This window comes from Poecilia mexicana, unplaced genomic scaffold (genome assembly GCF_051168715.1).
Source record: "Poecilia mexicana isolate PSO_F unplaced genomic scaffold, ASM5116871v1 scaffold_9, whole genome shotgun sequence".
Classification (NCBI taxonomy): Eukaryota; Metazoa; Chordata; class Actinopteri; order Cyprinodontiformes; family Poeciliidae; genus Poecilia; species Poecilia mexicana.
This window is the reverse complement of record NW_028263378.1, coordinates 32,486,588-32,509,502: the sequence shown is the minus strand read 5'-3', so window position 1 is coordinate 32,509,502 and position 22,915 is coordinate 32,486,588. Positions and strand designations below refer to the sequence as shown.

The window sequence follows — 22,915 nt, the reverse complement described above, 5'->3', positions numbered from 1 at the left end:
TGAATAATGATAATGCATTTAGCCCCCGGGCCGGACTAAATCGTTCGGCGGGCCGATTCCGGCCCGCGGGCCGCACATTTGACACCCCTGCTTCAGAAGTTACAGCGGGGTTATACTTGAGTTTGAACTCATTGTAACTGAGTAAACACCCATTTTTGGTAAATAGCTGACCCACCAGAAGGATTTTATTGTTGAACCATTTAGGATGAAATAAAGATTTATTTTTGTGAAGGATGTATTGGTTATTCCAGATTAAGAATTTATGGGGAGAAAAATTATTTTTATATATAAGTGTTCATGAAAGAAGTGCTGGTAACACTTTATTTGAAGGGGTGTGCATAAGACTGACATGACACTGTCATAAACGTGACATAACACCTGTCATGAACATGAAGAAGTCTTTATGAATGTTTATGACAGTTGTCATGAAGTGTCATTCGGTAAACAATGACACTTTTAATGTAAAGTTGCTCTAAAAGTTGCATTAAAAGTCTATTAAAAGTGTCAACTTTGCATGATTTTGTAATGACAATTTAATGCAAAGTTGGCACTTGTAATGGACTTTCAATGCAACTTTTAGAGCAACTTTACATTAAAAGTGTAATTATTTACAGAATGACACTTCATGACAACTGTCATAAACATTCATCAAGACTTCTTCATGTTCATGACAGGTGTTATATCATGTTTATGACAGTGTCATATCAGTCTTATGCACACTCTTCCAAATAAAGTGTTACCGAAGTGCTTGTTTGTGAAATGCAGAAAGCTTTATTGGTATTTTCTCTACATTATAATCACAGAGAAGGAGGAAATTAGGACCCCCCTACAATGGAGAAAATGTAATTTGGGGAAGTATTCCAAATGGAGGATGGATTTTTTTAGATATGACTTTAACCATTTTATTTTGAATGTATTATTTAGAGTTATGAAATCTAGAAAATTCAACCCTCCTTTTTCATAAGAATTCATTACCACTAATTTTCTTAAGTCATGTATATGATTTTTCCATAAGAAATTGAATAAGATCTGGTCAATAAATTTTTATAGTTTGGTTGTCTAAATGCCAGGAGAGCCATCACCCAACTCAGACAAAAACATGTACAATACTTACAGGCACAATGCAGCCCATATTCAATCAAAAGGACAACTGAAAAACCTGATTGCAGGTTTTTCAGTGACGTGCTTCACCCCTGAGGTACTTTTCTGTCGCAACATGCAAACTTCCCATCAATCTTAAAGCGTTAAACTTCCACACAACATTTCTTAGGATTTGCTGCTGTGCACTTGCGCAGTGTGAAGGAAAAGCAGGCTGCGAAGTATGAGATGATCAGTTTTTGTGATCGGCAACAAAAGACGATCACTGATCATACACTTTTTCACAGAAATTGGTCAATAATGAACAGTGACCAATCGATTGGCACACCACTTCTCCTGGGTACTTTAATGTCCATGTGAAAGGAAAATGCTTATTGTCAAGCAGTTTTTAAAAGCAGGCATTTGCGAACTTTGCCCAGTCTTGGTTGTTCAACTTGGAACTTGGTTGCTGGTTCAAGTTCTGATGAGCATGTGACCATGTGAACAAGTTCTTGTCATCAGACTGTCGCATGGTGCTGACTTGGACTTCTTCTCCCACATCCTGAAGTACCTGGGCCATATATGGCACTTCATTATAGCTCACAGTTTGATGACAGTGGCATCTAGTAAAATAGATCAAAACAATAAATGACAAAATACATGCTGTAACTACTCCCGTAATTTTACATGTTCCATTGTATTTTTATAAAGATATTGTTAAAAAAAAAATACAAAAAAACATATTCTGGAAATAATAATGCAAAGTATTTATTTTGTATTTGAGTCTTGAATTCAAAAGTAAAAGCACAGAAACTACCCTTTAAGAACATAAATGTTTCATTACAACGGTCGCACCACATGATACTTGGTCACACTAAATGATATTTTCATGTTCAGTCATGATCAACAGGCAAATAATTTGTCTCCTTTAAAAAAACAACCTTACTTCCCACACAAGGCAAATATGACATTCAAAATCAAAACATAAAATTGTGGGAATATTTAATTATATATATAAAATATGTAATATCTAATAGTTTTTTTTAGATTAAAAAAACTACTTGGGTACCAAATACCCAAATATGGCAATTACATACCTACTGCTAAAAGTGACACTTGTTTTGAAATTTGAGAAAGATTAACAAACCTGTTTGAAGTCTCCAGAGATTCTTGGCAGACTGCTGGATGATGCAGCCTCCTGTTTTTGACTGGATTTCAAAATGTAAGTCCCAAAATGGGAATTTCTTGATGGTCGGACCACATGATATTTTGTTAAATGGACATTTTTGGACAAAGTTTGTTTAAATGTTATAATGGAATTATAACTAAAAATGCCTTGAAAATTCGTACAGGATGAAGAAAAGACTTGGAAAATTATGTCAATCAGGAAAGAAAATATATTTGAACTGTAATTTTTAAGATATTTTTGAAACAATAATTGATTTCGCACCGCATGACATTTTGACCCTTTAAGACTACAAAAATGGCCAAGAAAAACAGCTTTTGAAAGGTTAAAAAAGGTGTATATGTGGGAGATATATTACATCTGTGGTTTCTTTTTATGAGTTTAAACCTTAAAATTAACTGTAAAAAGTAGAGCCAGACAAAAGGATTGGGCGTCACTTCATTGAGCCAAATCTCACTAACTTCAATATTTGGGTTCACCCAGTCTGTGCCAGCGGGATAAGTTTGGTACCACAAATGGCCACAAGGCGCCATTTAGACATACAAGAACTCAAGGAAGTAGGGCAATTCTTCAGACGGGTGGCTGACCAGGCTGTTGTTGTTCACTAGGGAATCTATATGTTGTTCCTCTGTCACTGACAGGTTACTGGATGAACCTTCCACGGTAGGGCAGTTAGTGGTGTGTGCTTTCCGCCGTGGTTGAACCAACTCTTCTCCTACTGATGACTTCCATGACTCAAAGAAGTTCAGGCCTCGTACAGAGGCGCACAGAAGCCTCGCGCACCGCTACCGACAAAGATCGCGAGGTGGGCCGCGAAGAGCCGGAGCCCCGCCGAGGAGAGGAGCTGGATCATGACGACAGCGGAGACTCCAAAGAAACACGACTCACCTTAATGGAAGAAGTGTTGTTGTTAGGACTGAAGGACCGAGAGGTGAGCGCAGACAGAGCCCGGAGATAAAGTTTTACAGGTTTAAGTTATCTGAGATCCCAGCTAGATTACCCCAAGTCACACAACGTTAGCATTTTGTAATGCTAACTGTAGCTAACAACAAGAGCAGGCCTCGAACTTAAGCATTTTTGTAGTCTGTGGCTGAAATGGGTTTCAATTTCTTGCGTTGCGAAAGTGAGGGATACGCTGCTGTAGCTGACCAATGTGTGTTTTTAACCAGCAAGGTCAAAACAAACATCTTAGAATAATGTACAGTGCTATCTTTTCCGGTGTAATATAAATCCACGAAATGTATTTGAGAGGCGCATACGTTAATTACATTCACTCTTATTTTATAAAGTTATTCTTGAGAAGAGGGACAAAACAGACGGATAAAGCACAACATTTGAATAAAATATACACAAAATATATTTTTTTTCAAATATCTGACTAAACTAACCTGGGCCATGTGAGCACAACAATGTATGTTTTCCTGAATTGCTGAATATTTTTTATTTTAAACTTTGTAGTAGGTGGATGGTGTCTGTAAAATCCCTTGTCCTGGAGCAGAACTCATAATAGTTTAAAACAAATAAAGGAATATTAAGATAATATATTATGACAAGTATAAGTATTCAAATAAATAATTATAAAAGTATCAATAAATTGACTTAAAAATCATTTTTATATATTTTCCAACTCAGCTGTTTTTGTCAACACCGTAAAAAAAAGAGAGGCATTTTTGGTTATGGTTATGTTATTCTTTAGGTTTTTCTTCTGTTTTATTCCGAAGTTGCTCGTCACAACCATGATAACTGACCATAACTGACAATTTACAAAACTTTGATGAAATTTTGTGAAATAAATGCTTAATTTTGGTATACTGTAAAGATTTCATAGACTTGATGAGCTGCAATATGGCCTCCTTCAGAATAACATCATATAAATTGAGGTAGTTTGGCATTTTGTCAACTCCATCAGAGTTTTTAACTGACAATGTGACTCTTTTATGGAGGACCAAAACTGACATAATAAGAAATAAAAGCATAAATATATATTTAGTTTTTCAGGTCACATGACATAGAAGCTATTGAAGAGAAATACTAAATTTAAACAAACAAAAAAAAAAAGGTAACAAGAATAAAAATTTTGTTAAAATGGAATAAAAAGGTAAAGCATTTATTAATTTTGACAGGAGTGTTTGGTTCAGAGATTAGTTGACAGTCCCTAATAAGTGAACCTCCGAGTGCTTGAGGGGGGAGCCAGAGAACCGCTGGCCGAAATTAGCATTCATAAATCGGATCAACCTTGAGCTAAATGCTGCTTGCTCAGCAGATATTGGAATATCCATTATCCAACTCGAAACTAACTTCACTGCAGTCGGTAACACAACAAAACCACCGGGATAAAGTTTGTTTTGATCTGTGGCCTGTAAAGATGGCACCGAGCAACTGCGCGAGACCTAAAAGTCCCACAACGTCTGACGCAGTGACGTTTGTTCCAAAGCTCTATTGACCAATAGTAGAGGAGATGGACATAGAAGGCAGCTCTTCTCATTAACATAACGATGCAGGAGGTAATGGCAAAAGGAGGGCTTGTAAAAGGAAAAACAAAACAAAATTTCTACTTTTCATGACAAAAATGCATGTTTTTTTGGAAATGAAAAAGAAAGTGTATACATTTCTTGATGGAAACTCATCTGTAAGGACAAGGAAAAACTAAATATATATTTATGCTTTTATTTCTTATGCCAGTTTTGGTCCTCCATATCTTTCAGTGATAGTGTTGACAAATTTCACTGCACCTTAGCATCTTTACATTTCCAAAGCATTGTTTGTCATATTTGAATACATAAGCTTGAGGAATAATTGCATTTTTGGGGGGAGAAAATTGAAACCCCATTTTGTCCCTCTTCTAAAGAATCACTGATATATGTGTGTGTGTACATATATATATATATATATATATATATATATATATATATATATATATATATATATAGATTTAGACAGTTGGGATATGAACACTAACAGATCATCTGCATAAAGCGCATGTTTATGCTTCTCTGTACCTATTTTCATACCCGTAATCGATAAGTTGAAACGAATAGCAATTGTTAATGGCTCTATAACAATGGAAAACAGGCTAGGAGAACTTGGGCAACCCTGTCTACAACCTCGGGAGAGTGTGAAGGCGTCCGACAGAATTCCAATAGACAAAATCTGTGACCTGGGCCCAATAAAGAGTGTTCTTACATATCTAATAAAGGTTTCCCCAAAATTCATAACTCTGTCTCAAAAAGAAAATCAGATTCAATTATGTCAAATGCCTTCTAAGCATCCATGGAAAGTATCACTTGGGGTTACGTCTTTCTTTTAGCAATATCAATAACATGAAACAACCTCCGAATATTGTACACTCTCTGTCTTTTCTTACCAAATCCTGTTCAATCTGCATAGATAATTTTTGGAATGATTTTCTCCAGTCGAGATGCAATTTAGACAAGACCTTATAGTCTGAATTAAGAAAGCTTGGGCGTCTATAATTACAGTACTTTTATATAACTTTTCTAGGCTTGGGAAGTAATGTTATTGTTGTGAGCTGTAAAGATTAAGGAAGTGCTATCCTTTGATTATGTTTGTAAGGGGGATTAATAATTCATTTGAAAAGGTTTTAAAATATTCAAGTGGAAAGCCGATGGGCCCTGGGGCTTTTGTATTTTGTAAGGATTTAACAGCAAGAGAACCTCTTCACATTTCATTATCCAGGATGTCTTTATCGGCTGTGTTAATCTTGGTTAAATGTAACTGTTACAAAAATTGTTTTATTTCTTCATTGTCAAGTTCAGATTTATATAACAATATTCCTTGAATTGCAAATTTGTCTTTTTTAGATGTCTACTATCATTTGTTTTAATATTCTAAATAACTTTTTATCTGCCGCTCCAGAAGTTTGCTTGTTTTGTTGCCAAATTCATAGCAATATTTTGTTCTAGCTAGAGGTGTGCCGATCGATCGGTCACCGATCATAATCGGGCCGATTTTCGTGAAAAAGTGCATGATCGGTGATCGGCGATCATTGTCTCCTTTACCGATACCGATCACCTGCTTCTCATTTCGCAGCCTGCCTGTGCAGCTGGTCTCCTCTTTCCTTCACTCTGCGCAAACGCGCAACAACAAATCTTAAGCGATGTGCAACTATAACGCAATGAGTGAATGGGGAAGTTTGCTCCGTGTTACTGCGGAAAATTGAAGCAGGTCAAAATGCATCAACACAACTAATCTAATATGGCATAAAAACAATGCCATACTTGACGGAGTTTGGCTACATCGAGGCTCACTGCAGTAAAAAAGACATACGGAGGATCAGATAGGTAAAGCAGCGCACAGCTACAAACACTCACCCGGATTAGCATGACGGTCAGAAAACTAAACAAATAACCCGCAAAATTATTTAAGTCTTCGAGCTGCGATGTAAGACGCTGGTTCTGCTCTCGCTGTTGAACCGCTGCTACGCTACAGGTAGTAATATCTGACAGACGGAGCTTCGCTTCTGCTCCACCTGGTAGTGACTCTCACACCGAACCTGCTTAAAGCTGCAGCATCTAACTTTAAAAAATAAATTTTACATACGTATTAAAACTTTAGTTGTCCTAACATGAGACAGATAATCTCAGAAAAAATAATCGATCTCCTCCCTGTCCTGCATAATTACTCCGCTCAGTCAGAAACAGCCAATCAGAACTAGCAGTAATCAGCTAGCCGCCATGCTAACAGGAAGTTTTCATTCAGTAACTCTGGATTGTTTATTGTAATGGATCCTGTATTTGCCTTTGAATGTTAAGTTTTATACTTGAACTTTTTGGCAATGTTGAGAGGTTTTATGCCTTCATATGTTTTCAGTCTGTTAAAGATAGCACTACCAATAGCAGTACAATTTGCTCAATGCCTGTTTTGTTTAGTTTTCTTCTTGGAAAAAGTTATTAAAAACAAGTTTTTGTCTAAATTAAGGTGAATTCATGGTTCCTTTTTCCACATAATGTAACCGGTAGTGTTTATGATAAAAAAATAAAAAAATAATAATTATGTGATCGGTATCGGTGATCGGTATCGGTGTATCGGCCATCATGGGTGATCGGTATCGGTATCGACAGGAAAAAACCTGTTCGGCACATCTCTAGTTCTAGCCATTGTTGCTCCAGCTTTAGTTGTACACAGGTTGTTTTGTTCTTGAATGGTCAATCTCCAAAGTGCTTATATCTTTTTCTAATTGAGAAAGCTGCTCCATTTTTTGTTTTATATGTGAGACATGAAATAATGTGTCCCCTCATATAAGCCTTGATTGCTTCTCATATATTTGAATGTGAGGAGGTATTTAAATTTACTTCCAGATATGCATTGATTTTGGTATTCATAAAAGTAAACTGCGGCTCTCGAAGTGAATATTCTATGAATATCCACCTAGGAGAGGAAGAAACAGGTTGGCAGAATTTCAGTTCCATTGGTAAGGGATTATAGTCTGGCTACTAAATAAAAGCAAGTTTTAATTTGTGACAATAGTGTCTGTGAAGTCAAAAACCTGCCAGTTCTTGAGTAAGTGCTATGAACATTGGAATAGAATGAATAGTCTTTGCTGGTTGGACTTAAAAAGTAGGTTGTAATCGCCACTTAAAATACATCAATTGTTGCCAATTTTACAATTAAATCATAAAAAAATTGTGGGGTTGTCCAAATTGGGGCCTATAAGGACACAAGTACTACCCTGTTTGTATTTATTACACAATCAAAACTAAGCTACTGTTTTTCACAGATCTCATGTTCGGACAGTGAAAGTTAAAACTTTTTTTTTTTTTTTTTCAAGTTTGTTGTGGAAAAAATTATTACCAAGCACCGTACAGGTAAAATCACTCTATCAGATTTATTTATGAATTGAGCACAACTCAGAGAGCTCGTAGGACAATCAATCATGAAGTAATTCTGGATGGAAAGCTCTGCCAGGCAGAGACAACACATGAGTTTTATACCACGGATAAGGAATTCAAAACAAATGGGAGACAGTCTGGTTCTCATGCAGCTGTAGAAACAACTTCCAACCTTGTACATGTAACCCAATTAGTTCTTTTGGTGGGAGTTCACAAGCATTTCATATAACATGATCAGCAGATATTAACTTGTAGTAATTTTCCACCACAAGTTACATGCTGCAGCTTTAAGCACATGTTCGATGTGAAAGTTCGCTGTCCAGTGGAACGCGAACAATGCTACGTCTATGAAATATTACATCTCAGTAGTGCATAGCGGTGAGAGCAGAACCCAGCGCCTTACACAGCTAGCTCAATGAATGAAATTATTTTCGGGTTATTTGCTTAACTTTCTGGCAATCGTGCACTGCTTTACCTGCTGTCTGGCCGCTCCGGATGTCTTTTTTACTTGCAGTGAGCCTCGATATATCTCCATCAAGTGCTTGTTTTATAAATGTCTTATTAAATTTGTTGTGTTGATGCATTTTGATGTGCTTCACCCCTGAGGTATTTTTCCCGTTGCAAGACGCTAACTTCCCCATTTACTCTCAGAGCGTTGAAGTTCCACACGACATTGCTTAGGATTTGTTGCACTGCGCCTGTGCAGTGTGAAGGAAAGGGGGAGATACGCTGCGAAGTATGAAATACTGGTGATCGGTGTTTGTGATTGGCAACAAGAAACAGTGATCGGCGATCACCGACCATACACTTTTTCATGGAAATCTGCCGATTACAATTGGTGGCCGATCGATCGGCACACCACTAGTTAACAGTCACGGCACATGGTAATCTTGCATATAGGAAATGTTCTATCCTTCATCCCCAACAGTGGACAGGAAGACGGGGCTGAAAAAAGTTAAATTCCTCCTTTGTGTTGAAACCTCAGTTTAACAGGATAGCTGGTGTATTCAATATTTTCTCTCGCAGTTTTTACTTCACCCCATTGAAAGTGATCCTCCTGCGCTGCACCTCGATGCTGTAGTCTGGGTGAAAGGAGACTCGATTATTATCTAAATGAATCGTCCTCTTGTCCCTGGTCAAATGGAGCACTTTTTTTTGTCCCTGAAGTTCAGAAACTTCACGAGGATAGGTCTGATGCTCTCCCCAGGCAGTATCCTCTCTTGATGGTGACCGGAATTAACATTTGATCTTCTACTCCGGTTTTCCAGCTCGTCTGTTGTCTCTTCAGAAAAGTGATCTCCTTCTCCATTTTACCTATGCGTGCCTGTGCATCGGAGAGGTTATCTTCATTAGCTCCGACCCTGGTCTCCATTTCCTGTATCTGTTCGGCCAGCATTGACAATGATGATTCTATCTTTGTTAGTAACTGTTGTATATAATCTGGTTTATATTCCCTTTAAGCTCTTCTTTCAATTCACAAATAGCCTCATCAGGGATTTCAATGTTGTTTTATCTTGATCAGCCGCCATCTTCCCCACATGCGAGGACTCTGCCTTGAGCTGAAGAACTTCCAAAAAAAGTTAGACTTCGGCTACAATTGGTCAGGTTCGAGTAGAAAGTATTTGTCCACTTTATTTTAAGAATAGACTCTACATCTGGAGCAAAGCAATTATTGGTATTGAGTCATCGCCACTGAGGCCTACCCGGAGCTCATAGACACGCCTGCATCACTTGACTCCGTGAACGATGACTTTGATTTTCTGCACTGTTATAGAATTGTAGGCTGCTTGTAGTTTTAGAAATCGCAGCAGAAGGTTTCTAAAACTCCACACGCATCCAAATATTGCAACCAAATATTTAATTAACATTAAAGTAGTCTCGTTCAAATCGGCTCTTCTCCCTTCGTTGTGGAGGATGGTTGTTTACAGTACAGGGAATTTCTTGTAATATACATAGTGTCAAAGTGGCACATTACAAGAATAAAAAATAATAAAAAGAGTAATCTCACCAGTATTTCTGCCATCACCTGACGAGGTCCCCATTGCCTCCTTGACATGGTCACTCCACTGTACACTGTACTGTTCTTCTATTTGCACAAACTCTGACAGCCATTCCATCTTAAAAGAAGCGCATTTCTTTTTTACTTTAGCTTGATGAATGGATGTCCCACTGCCCGTTTGGTTAGACATGATAAGATGTTAGCTTTCGCGTCTCTTAACTGTGCCGCACTATTCTTACCTACCTAATCTGCACGGTGCCACAGCGCATGTGACCAAGGCACGTACACACAATAGCATGCGATGATTGGCTGCGTAGCTAAATTGAACTGTATTGTATCATTTGCTGGACACCTGTGACTCACTGAGTTAGATCGCAAAATAGTACAGAAAAAAACGTATTGGTCCATAGTGAAAACTGATGTCTGAGCTCAATGTCCAGTTTACGTTGGACTTTATTTTATGCGCTGCATAGATTTTCTTGTGTGCTGAGAATGTGCGAGCAGTGCGCTATTGTCAAGCGTATAGGTTAGGGGGAACATTGACTCCCAGCTATTACTACACCATGATTTGGAGACATTAAGGTTCATCATGCAACTGTAGTGACAAAAAAAACCCTGGACTGAGCCAAACCTTTATGTCAGTGTACACATCTTCAAACAGCAAATAAGGTAAATGGCTCACTGTGCACTTAACTGAATTACTCACCTTCAACAACATCAAGGTGAATGTAAACATCATTGATACTGGAGCAGACCAAATAAGTGCATGCTTCTGGAGCGAGAGGCGGGCTCATGGGGAAGATCAGCCAATCAGAACATTATGAGTGCCATGTTTGAAAACTCTGGAGTTTAGTTTTTGATTTAACTATCAAACAAAAACACAAATGTCAAATGAAAACGCATGTCTCAACAAGAATTAAATGTCAGATGAGTGTCAGAATAACAGAAGCTGATTGTTTCTCATCTTTTTAAATCACCCGTCACAGAGTAGGTCAATGCTCACTTGTAGCTCTGCTCACAGCTGATTATTGTCCCTTAACCCTTGTGTTTACAAATGGGGTCCAACTGACCCTACACCTGTATCACTTGTATCATTTTACTTAGTCCTCGTACGTTTGCCTCGGTCCTCACACGCACAAGGGTTAATCATACACTTTATTTCTCACTCAAGTTTTTTATCACTGTTGGTCTCTTAATAGGTCTTCCTCTTAAAAATGTGTTAAACACTGGACTTCCAACGCTACTGGTATGGACGATAGATAAGCTGATTAGAGTTGTGGAGCATTCACAAGCTGTTTGTTAAAAAAGAGCAGTAATTAATAACATGGGGATATAATAGCATCTATTCAAGGATACTCTGCTAATTCATATTTTCCATGTAGAGAAATTGCTTTCACTATTACACTACTCAAAATAAAGTGAACACCTAAACAAAATATTGTAGCTCAAAATCAGTCATACTTTTGTGGAATGTCACCAGTGAAGTGTTACAATAAGTAACACTTATTGTGAATACATTTCACCTGCTGGTGTGCAAATGGAACACACAACAGGTGTAAATGAGAGGCAATTAGCAATACAACTCCTACAAAAGTAACATAAAATACTGTGATTTACCATGGCGCAGGGCTACACGTCCTTCTGGAATGACTGCATATCATCGGGCTTGCGGGGCTGCATGCTGATTGAATTGGCCCTACGAGGACGCCTTCAGCTGGAGCCATGTGGTGTGAGGAGGAGAGGTCTGCTGTCCAGAAAGGTACAACTTCATGGTCTGCATTGGGTGGAAGAAATGGGAATGGAACTTCTGATTTTTAGTATTGCTGCTAAACTGATTCATATAGTTTTAACCATCGTTTACATTTGAAACCAGATATTTACAAACACTAAACATACACATTTTTTTCTCCCTGTCTGAAGTTAAATCTGATCAAACTTGTTTTGTTTTAGGCCATTTACTTTAGGAAATAGAAATAACAACAAGGGAGAATTAGTCTCATTTAACCCCAGACAATGAGAAAAATGTGTGTATATCTTTTTATTCAGTGTAAATAAATATATAGTTTCAACTAGGCCTGTCGCAATAAACAGTAGCACGATAAATTAAAATGAGCTTGACAATAAAATGAGGGTGATAATATTGCTTGCTTGTTTTCGTCTCGCTCTCTTTCTACCAAAGAGACTGGGTGACAAAAAGCTTCACTCTGGTGCCTCTAGTTACTCTTCCCTTCCTTGGTAATGGCTAATCACACAAAACCTTGGTTTTCCGTCACTCGGGGTGAACCTCAGTTGAACAATTTTCAACTTTCTTGTGTAGAGTCGCTAGCCCGTGTGTGCACGTCTGCATGTATGAGGTAGAAATTTCACATGCACGAATTACGCTGTTCGCTCGGTTGGATGAGGATAAGCGGCTGTCGCTTCACCACACAAGCTACATAGAAGTAAATGGAGAGGGAGCAGCGCTGTCTCCCGTCACCATGTTTACCTGCATCTGTTACGTGCTATGTTTGTGGTTTCCTACCACAGAGCTTAGCATGAACGCCCTGGAGAACCGCTGCTTTTAGGCCGAATGTGACAGCTGGCAGCGCTTTGGATTTGCATTCAAACCTGAACCTGTGGGCCTGCTATATTAGGTAACACTTTATTTGAAGGGGGGTGAATAAGACTGTCATGACACTGTCATAAACATGACATAACACCTGTAATGAACATGAATAAGCCTTCATGAATATTTATGACTGTTGTCATAAAGCGTTATTCGGTAAATTATGACACTTTTAATACATAGTTGACATTATTCAAAATGTCTTCGTTATGACAACTTGACATTAACCAAGAAATCATTACTGTTTAAACTTTACCTTTAATAACATAAAGTTACCTCATTTTTAAAGTGCAATCAGTAATACTTTTATAACAAATTTATATCAGTAATGATTTCTTGGTTAATGTCAAGTTGTCATAACAAAGACATTTTGAATAATGTCAACTTTGTATTAAAAGTGTCATAATTTACCGAATGACGCTTTATGACAACAGTCATAAATATTCATGAAGGCTTATTCATGTTAATGACAGAGTCATGATAGTCTTATTCACCCCCCTTCAAATAAAGTGTTACCCTATATTATAAGTCATAGCGGGTCTTATAATATTTGTTGTTACTACAATGTAATCAATGTAGTTGATTACATGCAGCTACAATGTTATCATCCGATGCAGGTTTCCTTGCTTAGGGGAAAAGAAAAAAAAAAACTTCAACCAAAGGACTGTTTCGGTCCACTATCACTGAGGTATTTAATCAACAAAATACAAAAGGCCAGTGCAAAATGGTGTGCACTAAGACAGCTTGCAAATCACAAAAAAGATGATTCTCTTTTGATCTAATTGGAAACCCACCATTTTGAAAAATCTGCAAACATTTGTGTACTGGACTGCACAGGATTAAGTTTATGCCTTTTTTCCCCCACAAAAGTCCTTACTGGCAGTAGAGCCTGTAACAACCCAATGATAAATAAATGTTGAAGGGCAAGTTTATTTACAAAATCTTCATAACACAATTCATTTATTTATTGTTTATGTATTTTGAACATTTAAAAGTTCCAGTTCCAGTGTTAAGTGTTCTTTAGAAATTAGTTTATTGATGTTTGAGAGGGTGTATTTGCATTGTTATGCCATTTTATGATATTAGTTAGCAATGATCTCAAAATGACAATATTGTAGTTTATCGCAATAATTTCTGGGACAATTATTTGCCCAGCAAAATGTTTTATCAGGCCTAGTTTCAACTGTAGATGTTTGGAGATGAGCAAACGTACTCAAGCCTGCATTGCTTCTTGAAACCGTTCATTTAATATAAAACTATAGATGAACTTAGGAATGAACTCCCTATTTGTGTTCTTCATTCCCAATATACCCTGACAAATGTTTTTCCACAGCTCTAGTAGAAGACATGAATAATTCTGCACCCTTTGCAACTTACAATTCTTTTTTTTTGACTGGGTGTTTGTCTTCTAACTAAAATTCCCAGGTGCTTTGTAAGTCAGATGCTCCAACAGGAGATGTGCTTCTGGATGAGGCTTTAAAACACATCAAGGAAACCCAGCCCCCAGAGACTGTGCAAAGCTGGATTGAACTGCTGAGTGGTGGGTTCACATATTTTCTCTGAAACTTTTACTGTGAAAATGTCTTCACCAATATATTTTTGCTACAACATGCAACTGTTGTAGGGAGATTTTGATAACATTGCAATAATGTAATTATGATAAAACATGAATGAGTAATTATTTGTAATTCCAGACATGAGACAATACTGCTTAGTTTGGCTGTATTTCTCAGAGGATTAAAATGCCATGGTTTCTAACCAGGAGTGGAAATTAGCACCCATCACTGGCCAAATGCGGGTAAAAGTATGAAGTGACTTATAAATTGGAGCAACGCACCTGCCACTGTGGCTGGTTGACAATTTGAACAGATTCAGTTTGAACTTCTGTCCAGGAGAGGACTGACCATCTTGAGTATAGACTATTGCACATACTGTATAAGGGGTGGCCCTAGGCTGTCATAATTTAACAAAAAAAGTACATGAAATATAATTTTTATTGACTGTGACAGCCCATCAGTTGATTTTATTGATGGACATTGGGCTTATCCAATGAAATCCTTCAGTCCTAATTGCACCCCCCTCCCTCCTCGAGGTTATAAATGGCTCCATTTAAGCTAACCAGAGTCCGAGAAAAGTGAGCGGATACGAGACGAGGCGGGTCAGAAAAACTACGACCCTAGGCTAAAAACAAAGGCTAAAAAGCACCTGAGCCCATTCAGAAAAATGTGTCAAACTATCCGATATATTTACCACACAAACTTTGACAGCTGGAGCAGATTGTGGAGTGGAGAAAAAGGGGGAGTTAGCGGTTCAAGGGATTCATTATCGTCGGAGGAGGATGATGATGAGAGAAACGTGACCAGGGACAGATTGAGAAAGAGTTCAGATTAACTGCTGCTGCTCGGTAAGAAGAAGTGGAAATGTAGGCAGGATGACGGGTGTGATAAAAACAACACATGATGTGTTAAATTTTAACACGTGCCGCATCAGCTCAAGGACGACACGTGTTGTGTTGTTTTTGACACTAATGTGTATGTCGTTTTAACACAACTATTGTGTCATTGAAACCAACACAAAACATATGTTAAAATGTGTCCTTTTGACACACATGCAAAATGTGTTTTCATAGATTGGGTCAAATAAAAATTTACATTTTCATATGAGAATATAAAAATACATACTTTTATTAAAATTAAGTGTTACAACAATAAGTTTTACGACAGTCACAATATGTAAATCATATGCACAAGTAAAAATCAAATAATCAATTAGTTCACCAGTCAACATGTTATTTTCTTCAAAGTCAAGCTAACAAAATATACCCATTTTCTAAAGTTATTCAACACCACAGGTTTTAAAATCCTTACTCTCTGTATCATATATTTTTTGTAACATTCTGTGAACAAGTACAAAAAAATACATGGCTACAAAAATCACAAAAGAGCTGATGAGAAATAACATTTATCTGTTTTGCAGTTAAATGGAAACATGCATTTACAGTCCAGTAGTCGTCAACCAAACCAAGATGAGAATAAAATTATTGCTCCAGCGCTACTAACAGCTGTTAACTGTTCCAACCGTTACTTTTAACATTTCTTAAAGAGACAGCAACCTTTAACTTGGAACGAAAAAAATGCACCAACATGTAATGGGGTTAATTAGCCCTTAATTGCATTAACTACACAAATAAGGACCATTTTCAATTCAAAGACAACCCACCACCTGTCTGTGCCATAATAATATGCTAGCTAGCTTTGACATGAAACCCAGCATAACATTTCAGAGTACCGTGTCATAGCAACAAAAATACCATAATACTTTTTACAGCTAGTGATTTAAGAAAATTCACATAAATCTAACTTGATACCAATTCATTAAAACGAATACAAGGTATATACATACCAAAGTGGTTATTCCAAAATTAGTGGCTTCAATCTTTGCCTCATTTGTCAACTTGATCCATACTACGGGAAAACCTTCCTCTAACCCGAAGACTTCATTTGGTGACTGAATCCCCACCCAGTTATGGTGCCTTGATGTTGCCACTTGCTCATCAGCCAATGTGAGGTTATCAGCTAAATTTTCGTAGCTCATAGCCATTTCTAATTATATTTATTGTAAATGTTAAAGAATGTCTGTTTTTTAGCAAACACAGGAATAATGATGGCATGTGGAATTAATAATGAACACGTTCTGAGATGATTTTAAAAATAATAAGAATAATTGTGAATTTCAGTAGAAAACTTAGTAAGGGAAAACAAATAGAGCAGTTAGAAAACAGCTACTGATACCATTTAAAATGTCTAAAAAATGACTAGTCACATCTCCAATAAATACTATTTGGGGAGTTGTAGCCAAAATGTGGAAATATTCAACATAGGAAATGACTGCAAGAATGTTTGGGTTGTGTCAGGCACGTGCAGAGGGGGGTGCTGGGGGTGCTTGAGCACCTGCCCCTTTTGCTCCTTGCCCCCAAGTGCCCTTTTGGTCAATTTTTTTTTATTATTATTATTATTTTCTAAGCCCTCTTCTGACACATAATAACATGTACTAAATATATATATATATATATATATATATATATATATATATATATATATATATATGGAAGAGATAAAGGCCACGGACGTTAAGACTCGGAAGCTACTAACCATGCATGGAGGGTTCCACCCCAAATCCAGCACCCTGAGACTGTACACAAGCCGTAAGGAAGGAGGCAGAGGACTAGTGAGTGTGAGAGCCACTGTCCAGGATGAAACATCCAAGATCCATAAATACATCAAGGACAAAGCCTCAATGGACTATGTGCTCAGCGAATGTCTCAGACAATGGGGAACAGAGGACGAGGTGCTGGAGGAACCATCATGGGAGGACAAGCCCCTACATGGGATGTACCACCGACAAATAACTGAAGTGGCTGATATCAGGAAATCCTACCAATGGCTGGAGAAAGCTGGACTCAAGGACAGCACAGAGGCCCTCATCCTGGCCGCCCAGGAACATGCCCTAAACACCAGAGCAATAGAGGCTCAGATCTACCACACCAGACAAGACCCAAGGTGTAGGTTGTGCAAGGAGGCCTATGAGACAGTCCAGCACATAACAGCAGGGTGCAAGATGCTGGCAGGGAAAGCGTACATGGAACGACATAACCAAGTGGCGGGCATAGTGTACAGGAACATCTGTGCCGAATATGGACTGGAAGCCCCGAGGTCAAAGTGGGGAACACCCCCAAAGGTGGTGGAGAATGACCGAGCTAAGATCCTGTGGGACTTCCAGATCCAGACAGACAAGATGGTAATGGCGAACCAACCGGACATTGTAGTGGTGGATTAAGAACAGAGGAAAGCCGTTTTGGTGGATGTAGCAATACCAAGTGACCACAACATCAGGAAAAAGGAGCATGAGAAACTGGAGAAATACCAGGGCCTCAGAGAGGAACTGGAGAAGGCCTGGAAGGTGAAGACCACAGTGGTGCCTGTGGTCATCGGGGCCCTCGGGGCAGTCACCCCCAAACTGGAGCAGTGGCTAAAACAGATCCCAGGAACAACATCAGACATCTCAGTCCAGAAATGTGCAGTTCTAGGCACAGCCAAGATACTGCGCAGAACCCTCAAGCTCCCAGGCCTCTGGTAGAGGACCCGAGCTCAGAGGATGAAAGAGACCACCCGCGAAGGGTGAGAAGGGAATTTTTTTTTATATATATAAATTTTTTTTTTTTTTTGTACAACATAAGCAGCCCTACGGTCATCTTGCTACCTTTGACCTTTTGCCCATGACGCATGACGCAATTGCCTCTCGCACAGTGAGATAAGGCAGCTAACTGGAGCTCAACATAGAGAACGTTCCAGATTACAGAACAGTTTTTGGTGAATTTAAAAAAAACAAAAAAAACGTTTTTGATTTATAAAGTGGAGTAGACTTGCTACTTGTCAGATGACGGAAAACGTTAAAGTATCGTTTCTGCTTCAGCACGGAGTAACGGTTTAAGCAGAGAGGTAATGAAATACAGCAGACATTGACAGGCCTCTGTGTCTGCCTTTCTCTGAAGAACTACTGAGCTGGAGGAGACAGCCAGGTGAGGAAAAACTGTTCTTATCTATCGATTCGGTATTTTTATCATACAGACATTAGGCTGTTGTTGTTGTGCTATTAGCTAGCTGCTAGTTAACGACTTTGCTAGCAAAGCTAGATAACTGGAAAGCTTCTTCCATGTATTGTTAATGATAGCAGTCATTCTTCAGTATCACTTATGCAATAGGGGCACATCGCCCGTCCAAACCGATCATCTCCATAATGGATACATGTCTTCTAATTTCCTTTGCTACATAATGTACATTGCATTTATTCTACCGTTAGGTAAATGTATCTTGAAGGAGAATAGCACTTAAATAAGAGTCCAACAAGGATATTCTTTTAGAATTAAAAATAACTCACCCTGAATTACCATGATAGATATAATGTATGTAATAAAAGTCATTAATGAAGGGGAAATAACTCAATCCAGACTTTAAGTAAGTTTATGGTCTGGTTCGCAGAGTATAAAGTTAATTTTTAATTTTTTTCCCCCAATTATTCAATGGAAAAACAAGAAAGCTAACCTCAGTTAAGTAAAACAAAATTGTAATCAAAACGTTTGGAATTGTAATGATTTTGTTTTTAAGAACAAAACATTGTGTTTAAAACACTTTTTTTTAAACAACTCATTTTTGTCTTGTGAACTTAAAAAGTTATTTGCCAAACAAACTTTTATTTGCACACATCAGAAATCTTTATTTTGCAATTTTAGGCCCTGCTCACAACGTTGTGAGAATCACAAGTAAAATTTGAGTCACAAACAAAAACTTAGAATAGCAGGAAAAGATTTCTGACATGCACAAATAAGTTTGTTTTGCAAATAATTTTTTCACTTCTTGAGACACAAATGTGTGATTTTAATTTAAAAAAACGTTTTTTAAGCAAAACTCAGTAGGCTTTTCTCATGGTGACATGCATTAACAACGTTTTTGCTTTTGTTTTTTTTCTTTTTTCTGCAGTTCCACATTAAAGTTTGATGCAGCTCTGCTTTCCTGAATGGACCATCTTCATCTCCACTGCAAATGTAGCAAACAGGCAGCTCTTTTTTTTATAGATTACAGTACACTAAAAGGCTGCATTGTGCCCTTGTTTATATTTTTAATAGTGTAATTCTGTAAAGACAAAATATGTCTGGTGGTCTAGGTCTGATTTACATATCTTGCTATATTGCGGGTTTGAATATTGCAATATTTTCCTATAACAAAATAGACCTGCAGAAAGAAATTACTAATAAAATATCTTACATATGCATAGTTGTATCCTCTATATAGAGATTTTCCTTAACTTTGATTGTATATCTCACAATTTTGTAATTTATCATTGTTTATTAAACTCTGAAAGCTGTGTGGCTTTAATATTCTGTCCTAGAATGCGGTTAGATGTGCCCCCCCTTTTTTTTTTGAGCACCTGCACCTTTAGTGGTCTCTGCATGGCCCTGGGTTGTGTAGTTAAAATTTGCTGTTAGTAATTACTTCAAGTGAACTTAAACAAATATGTTAAGGTAACCATTCTTGGTTATGTTGCCGTATTTTCCGGACTACAGAGCACACAAAGTGTGCTCTGTAATCTGTGTATTTTCAGGCAGTTCGTTTTTTCGTTTGAAATGAAAAAACAAAAATACTCATGTTTTTGTTTTTCGTTTGTCAAACCAAAATCGGATAGCGACTCTGGTCTGTGTATTTTGAGGCAGTTTGTTTTTTTGTTTGAAATGAAATGCAAATAAATAATAGAAAGAATCAACTCAAAACTTTTCATTCAAAATTTGTTTAGTCAGTTGAGGCTAATAATTTATAAGCAGAATCAAATTGTTGGACAGTCATAAGTCACTGATAAAAGTGTGAAAAAGTATTATGAGGTGGTAAACCATGGAAGGGAATTATAGGACCCCATAACATTTAGCTAACACCAGCATTATTTTAAATTAAAATCAGAATTCTGAGAAAAAAACAACAGAATTTTGAGATTAAAGTCAGAATTCTGACTTTTTTTCCGTGGTCCTAATCCTCTTCCAAAGATAAACATTTATTTAGTTAATCTTTTAATAATCTAATAACATTGGCACATTATTTCAAACATTTTCTAATTAGAAACAGCTGCATTTTTATTGTATATTTTGGATAAATATACTTTTCTGTACGGAGCCCCCCAGGGGACATGGGGAATTTTTTTCTTTTGCGTCCCCTCGCAGTACTTTTGCGTTCCCTCGCAAAACTTTTGCGTTCCCTCGCAAAAGGTTTTGCGTTCCCTCGCAATAATCTACTGATCAGTTCATGCGGCATAATTGATACTATAAGCCTTTTTTACGGTGGAAGCCGTACTTTCTGCTTTAATACAAGCTTATAAGGTTTTTCCATGGACTATTGAGTTATTATCGCAGGGTAATAAGTCATCTGATTGTGTCTCCATTGTGTTCGTGTCTGAATGGTTTAAAGGGCTGCTTTCTGTGCCGTTCCATCTGAGCCTTAACAGACATAAACATGCAGTAAATAAATCGATTTTTCAATCAGTTTTTTGCACCAAAGCGTTAATAATAATAAACACGTCAGATAAGGCTTCTGCATGTTGGTGTTCCTCAATATGCCCAATTTGGGTTGTCTTGGCCCTTTTATCGCAGCCTGTGGGGTTTTCCCTGACTGGGAACGAGAATACAACCTGTTGAATGTGACAGGTAGCCAATCAGAAAGCACGGTGACGTAAGAACAGATGGGAATCCCAAAGAGCTGACATATCACGCAACTGAGAGTCCAGTGAATATCGGACATGATATGTGGAAATGTTTATTATTATATGTAAAGGTCATTATTATATATTACTATGTTTATTCAGTTAAAAATGTTGACTATGAAAAAACATAGTCACCTCCAAATCATACTTCAGCAAATAGAGCGGCTGCTCCCGTTGTCTTTTATCCACCGCCTTTTCTTTTTGTTACGTCTTTTATCTCTTGAAATGAGTCCACAAACTATCACTATTGCTTCTACATCGTCATCCGTGTTTTGTCATTCTAAATTCCCGTATGCTATGTTGGGGTTTTTACTGGATTATCTTCTGGAATCTGAATGTTCGTGAGTGGAATCGGTTCCTGCCGTGTGGCTGAAGACGAACCGATCGAACCTGTTGTACTTTTATCAGCTCTGTGGTCACAAAGGTTTGGAGAATTGGCCGACAATTTTTAAATCTTGCCGTCTAAACCAGACTTAAGACTCACAAGCTCTACTCATCTCCTCTCTACCACGGTCCAAACGCTCTCTGACTCTGGTCGCTTTGGTAACATTTACATATCCCTTAAAAATAAGATACAGATGCACCACAAAAACGAACATTTTACTTTCGTGAAAATTTTAACTTATTTTAACTTGACTAACGGGAGCCCTGAGTTTGTTTCTCTGCAACGAGACAGTTCTTTCTGGGAGTGATGAGAGACAATAACACCCGAAGTGTTGCTTATATTCACAGCGTGCTTGGTCTCTACGTGGTGAAGCAGTTTGAAGGCTTCTTTGCCTCATTTGCGAGCCGGTCGCTGCATGTTACGCAGAGCGGGCTTGTAATGTGGGACTCGCCTACCGGTCTGGGATAAATCCATTCTCCTGTCTCTTCTCTGGGCCTTTTCCCCTTTGCAAAGAAACTTTCCAAATACATCTGATCTGTTTCTTACTCATTTTGCTGCTTGTGGGCTCAGTGTTGGCGCGCAAGTAACCGAGAGAATCTGGTTAAAGGATTTTCAAAATGAAAGATCCTCCAGACTCAAATAATACATAAAACGGAAATATTTAATTATTTCTTATGTGGCCCGGTACTAATTGGTCCATGGACCGGTACCGGTCCGTGACCCAGGGGTTGGGGACCACTGCCTTGGAGGACAGGTATTGTTATCTAAAGCGGAGGAAATATCACGGCTCACGTATTCTGCGCTCTCCTTGCATTTAGACAACCAAACTATAAAATATATTGGCCAAATGTTATTCAATTTCTTATGGAAAAATCGTATACATTACTTAAGAAAATTAGTGGTAATAAATTCTTATGAATTTTCTAGATTTCACAATTCTAAATAATGCATTCAAAATAAATTGGTTAAAGTCGTATCTAAAAAAATCCATCCTCCATTTGGAATACTTTCCCAAATTACATTTTCTCCAGTGTAGGGGGTCTTAATTTCCTCCTCCTTTGTGATTATAATGTAGAGAAAATACCAGTAAAACTTTCTGCATTTCACAAACAAGCACTTCGGTAACACTTTATTTGGAGGGGTGTGCATGAGACTGACGTGACATGACAGTGTCATGTCAGTCTTATGCACACCCTTTCAAATAAAGTGTTACCAGCACTTTCATGGACACTTATAAATAAACATACTTTTTCTCCCCATAAATTCTTCATCTGGAATAACCAATACATCCTTCACAAAAATAAATCGTTATTTTATTCTAAATGGTTCAACAATAAAATCCTTCTGGTGGGTCAGCTATTTAACAAAAATGGGTGTTTACTCAGTTACAATGAGTTCAAACTCAAGTATAACCCTGCTGTAACTTCTAAAGAATATGATATTGTGTTTGATGCAGTAACTAATGAAATATGTGAACTCTTTAGAAATAATGTTGTTGATGAATATAAGGTCT

General features: G+C 37.7%; 1 protein-coding gene across 1 annotated transcript in view; it reads left to right on the top strand.

Moving 5' to 3' along the window:
• Positions 1–2,792: 2,792 nt before the first annotated feature.
• golph3a (golgi phosphoprotein 3a) overlaps positions 2,793–22,915 on the top strand; it is a 24,134-nt gene continuing 4,011 nt past the window's right edge. Inside the window, exons 1-3 of the mRNA XM_088009163.1 lie at positions 2,793–3,194; positions 11,739–11,870; positions 14,142–14,256. Of these exons, the coding sequence (XP_087865289.1) occupies positions 2,985–3,194; positions 11,739–11,870; positions 14,142–14,256 (457 nt within the window). The 5' untranslated portion in view covers positions 2,793–2,984. The remainder of the gene's footprint in view (positions 3,195–11,738; positions 11,871–14,141; positions 14,257–22,915) is intronic.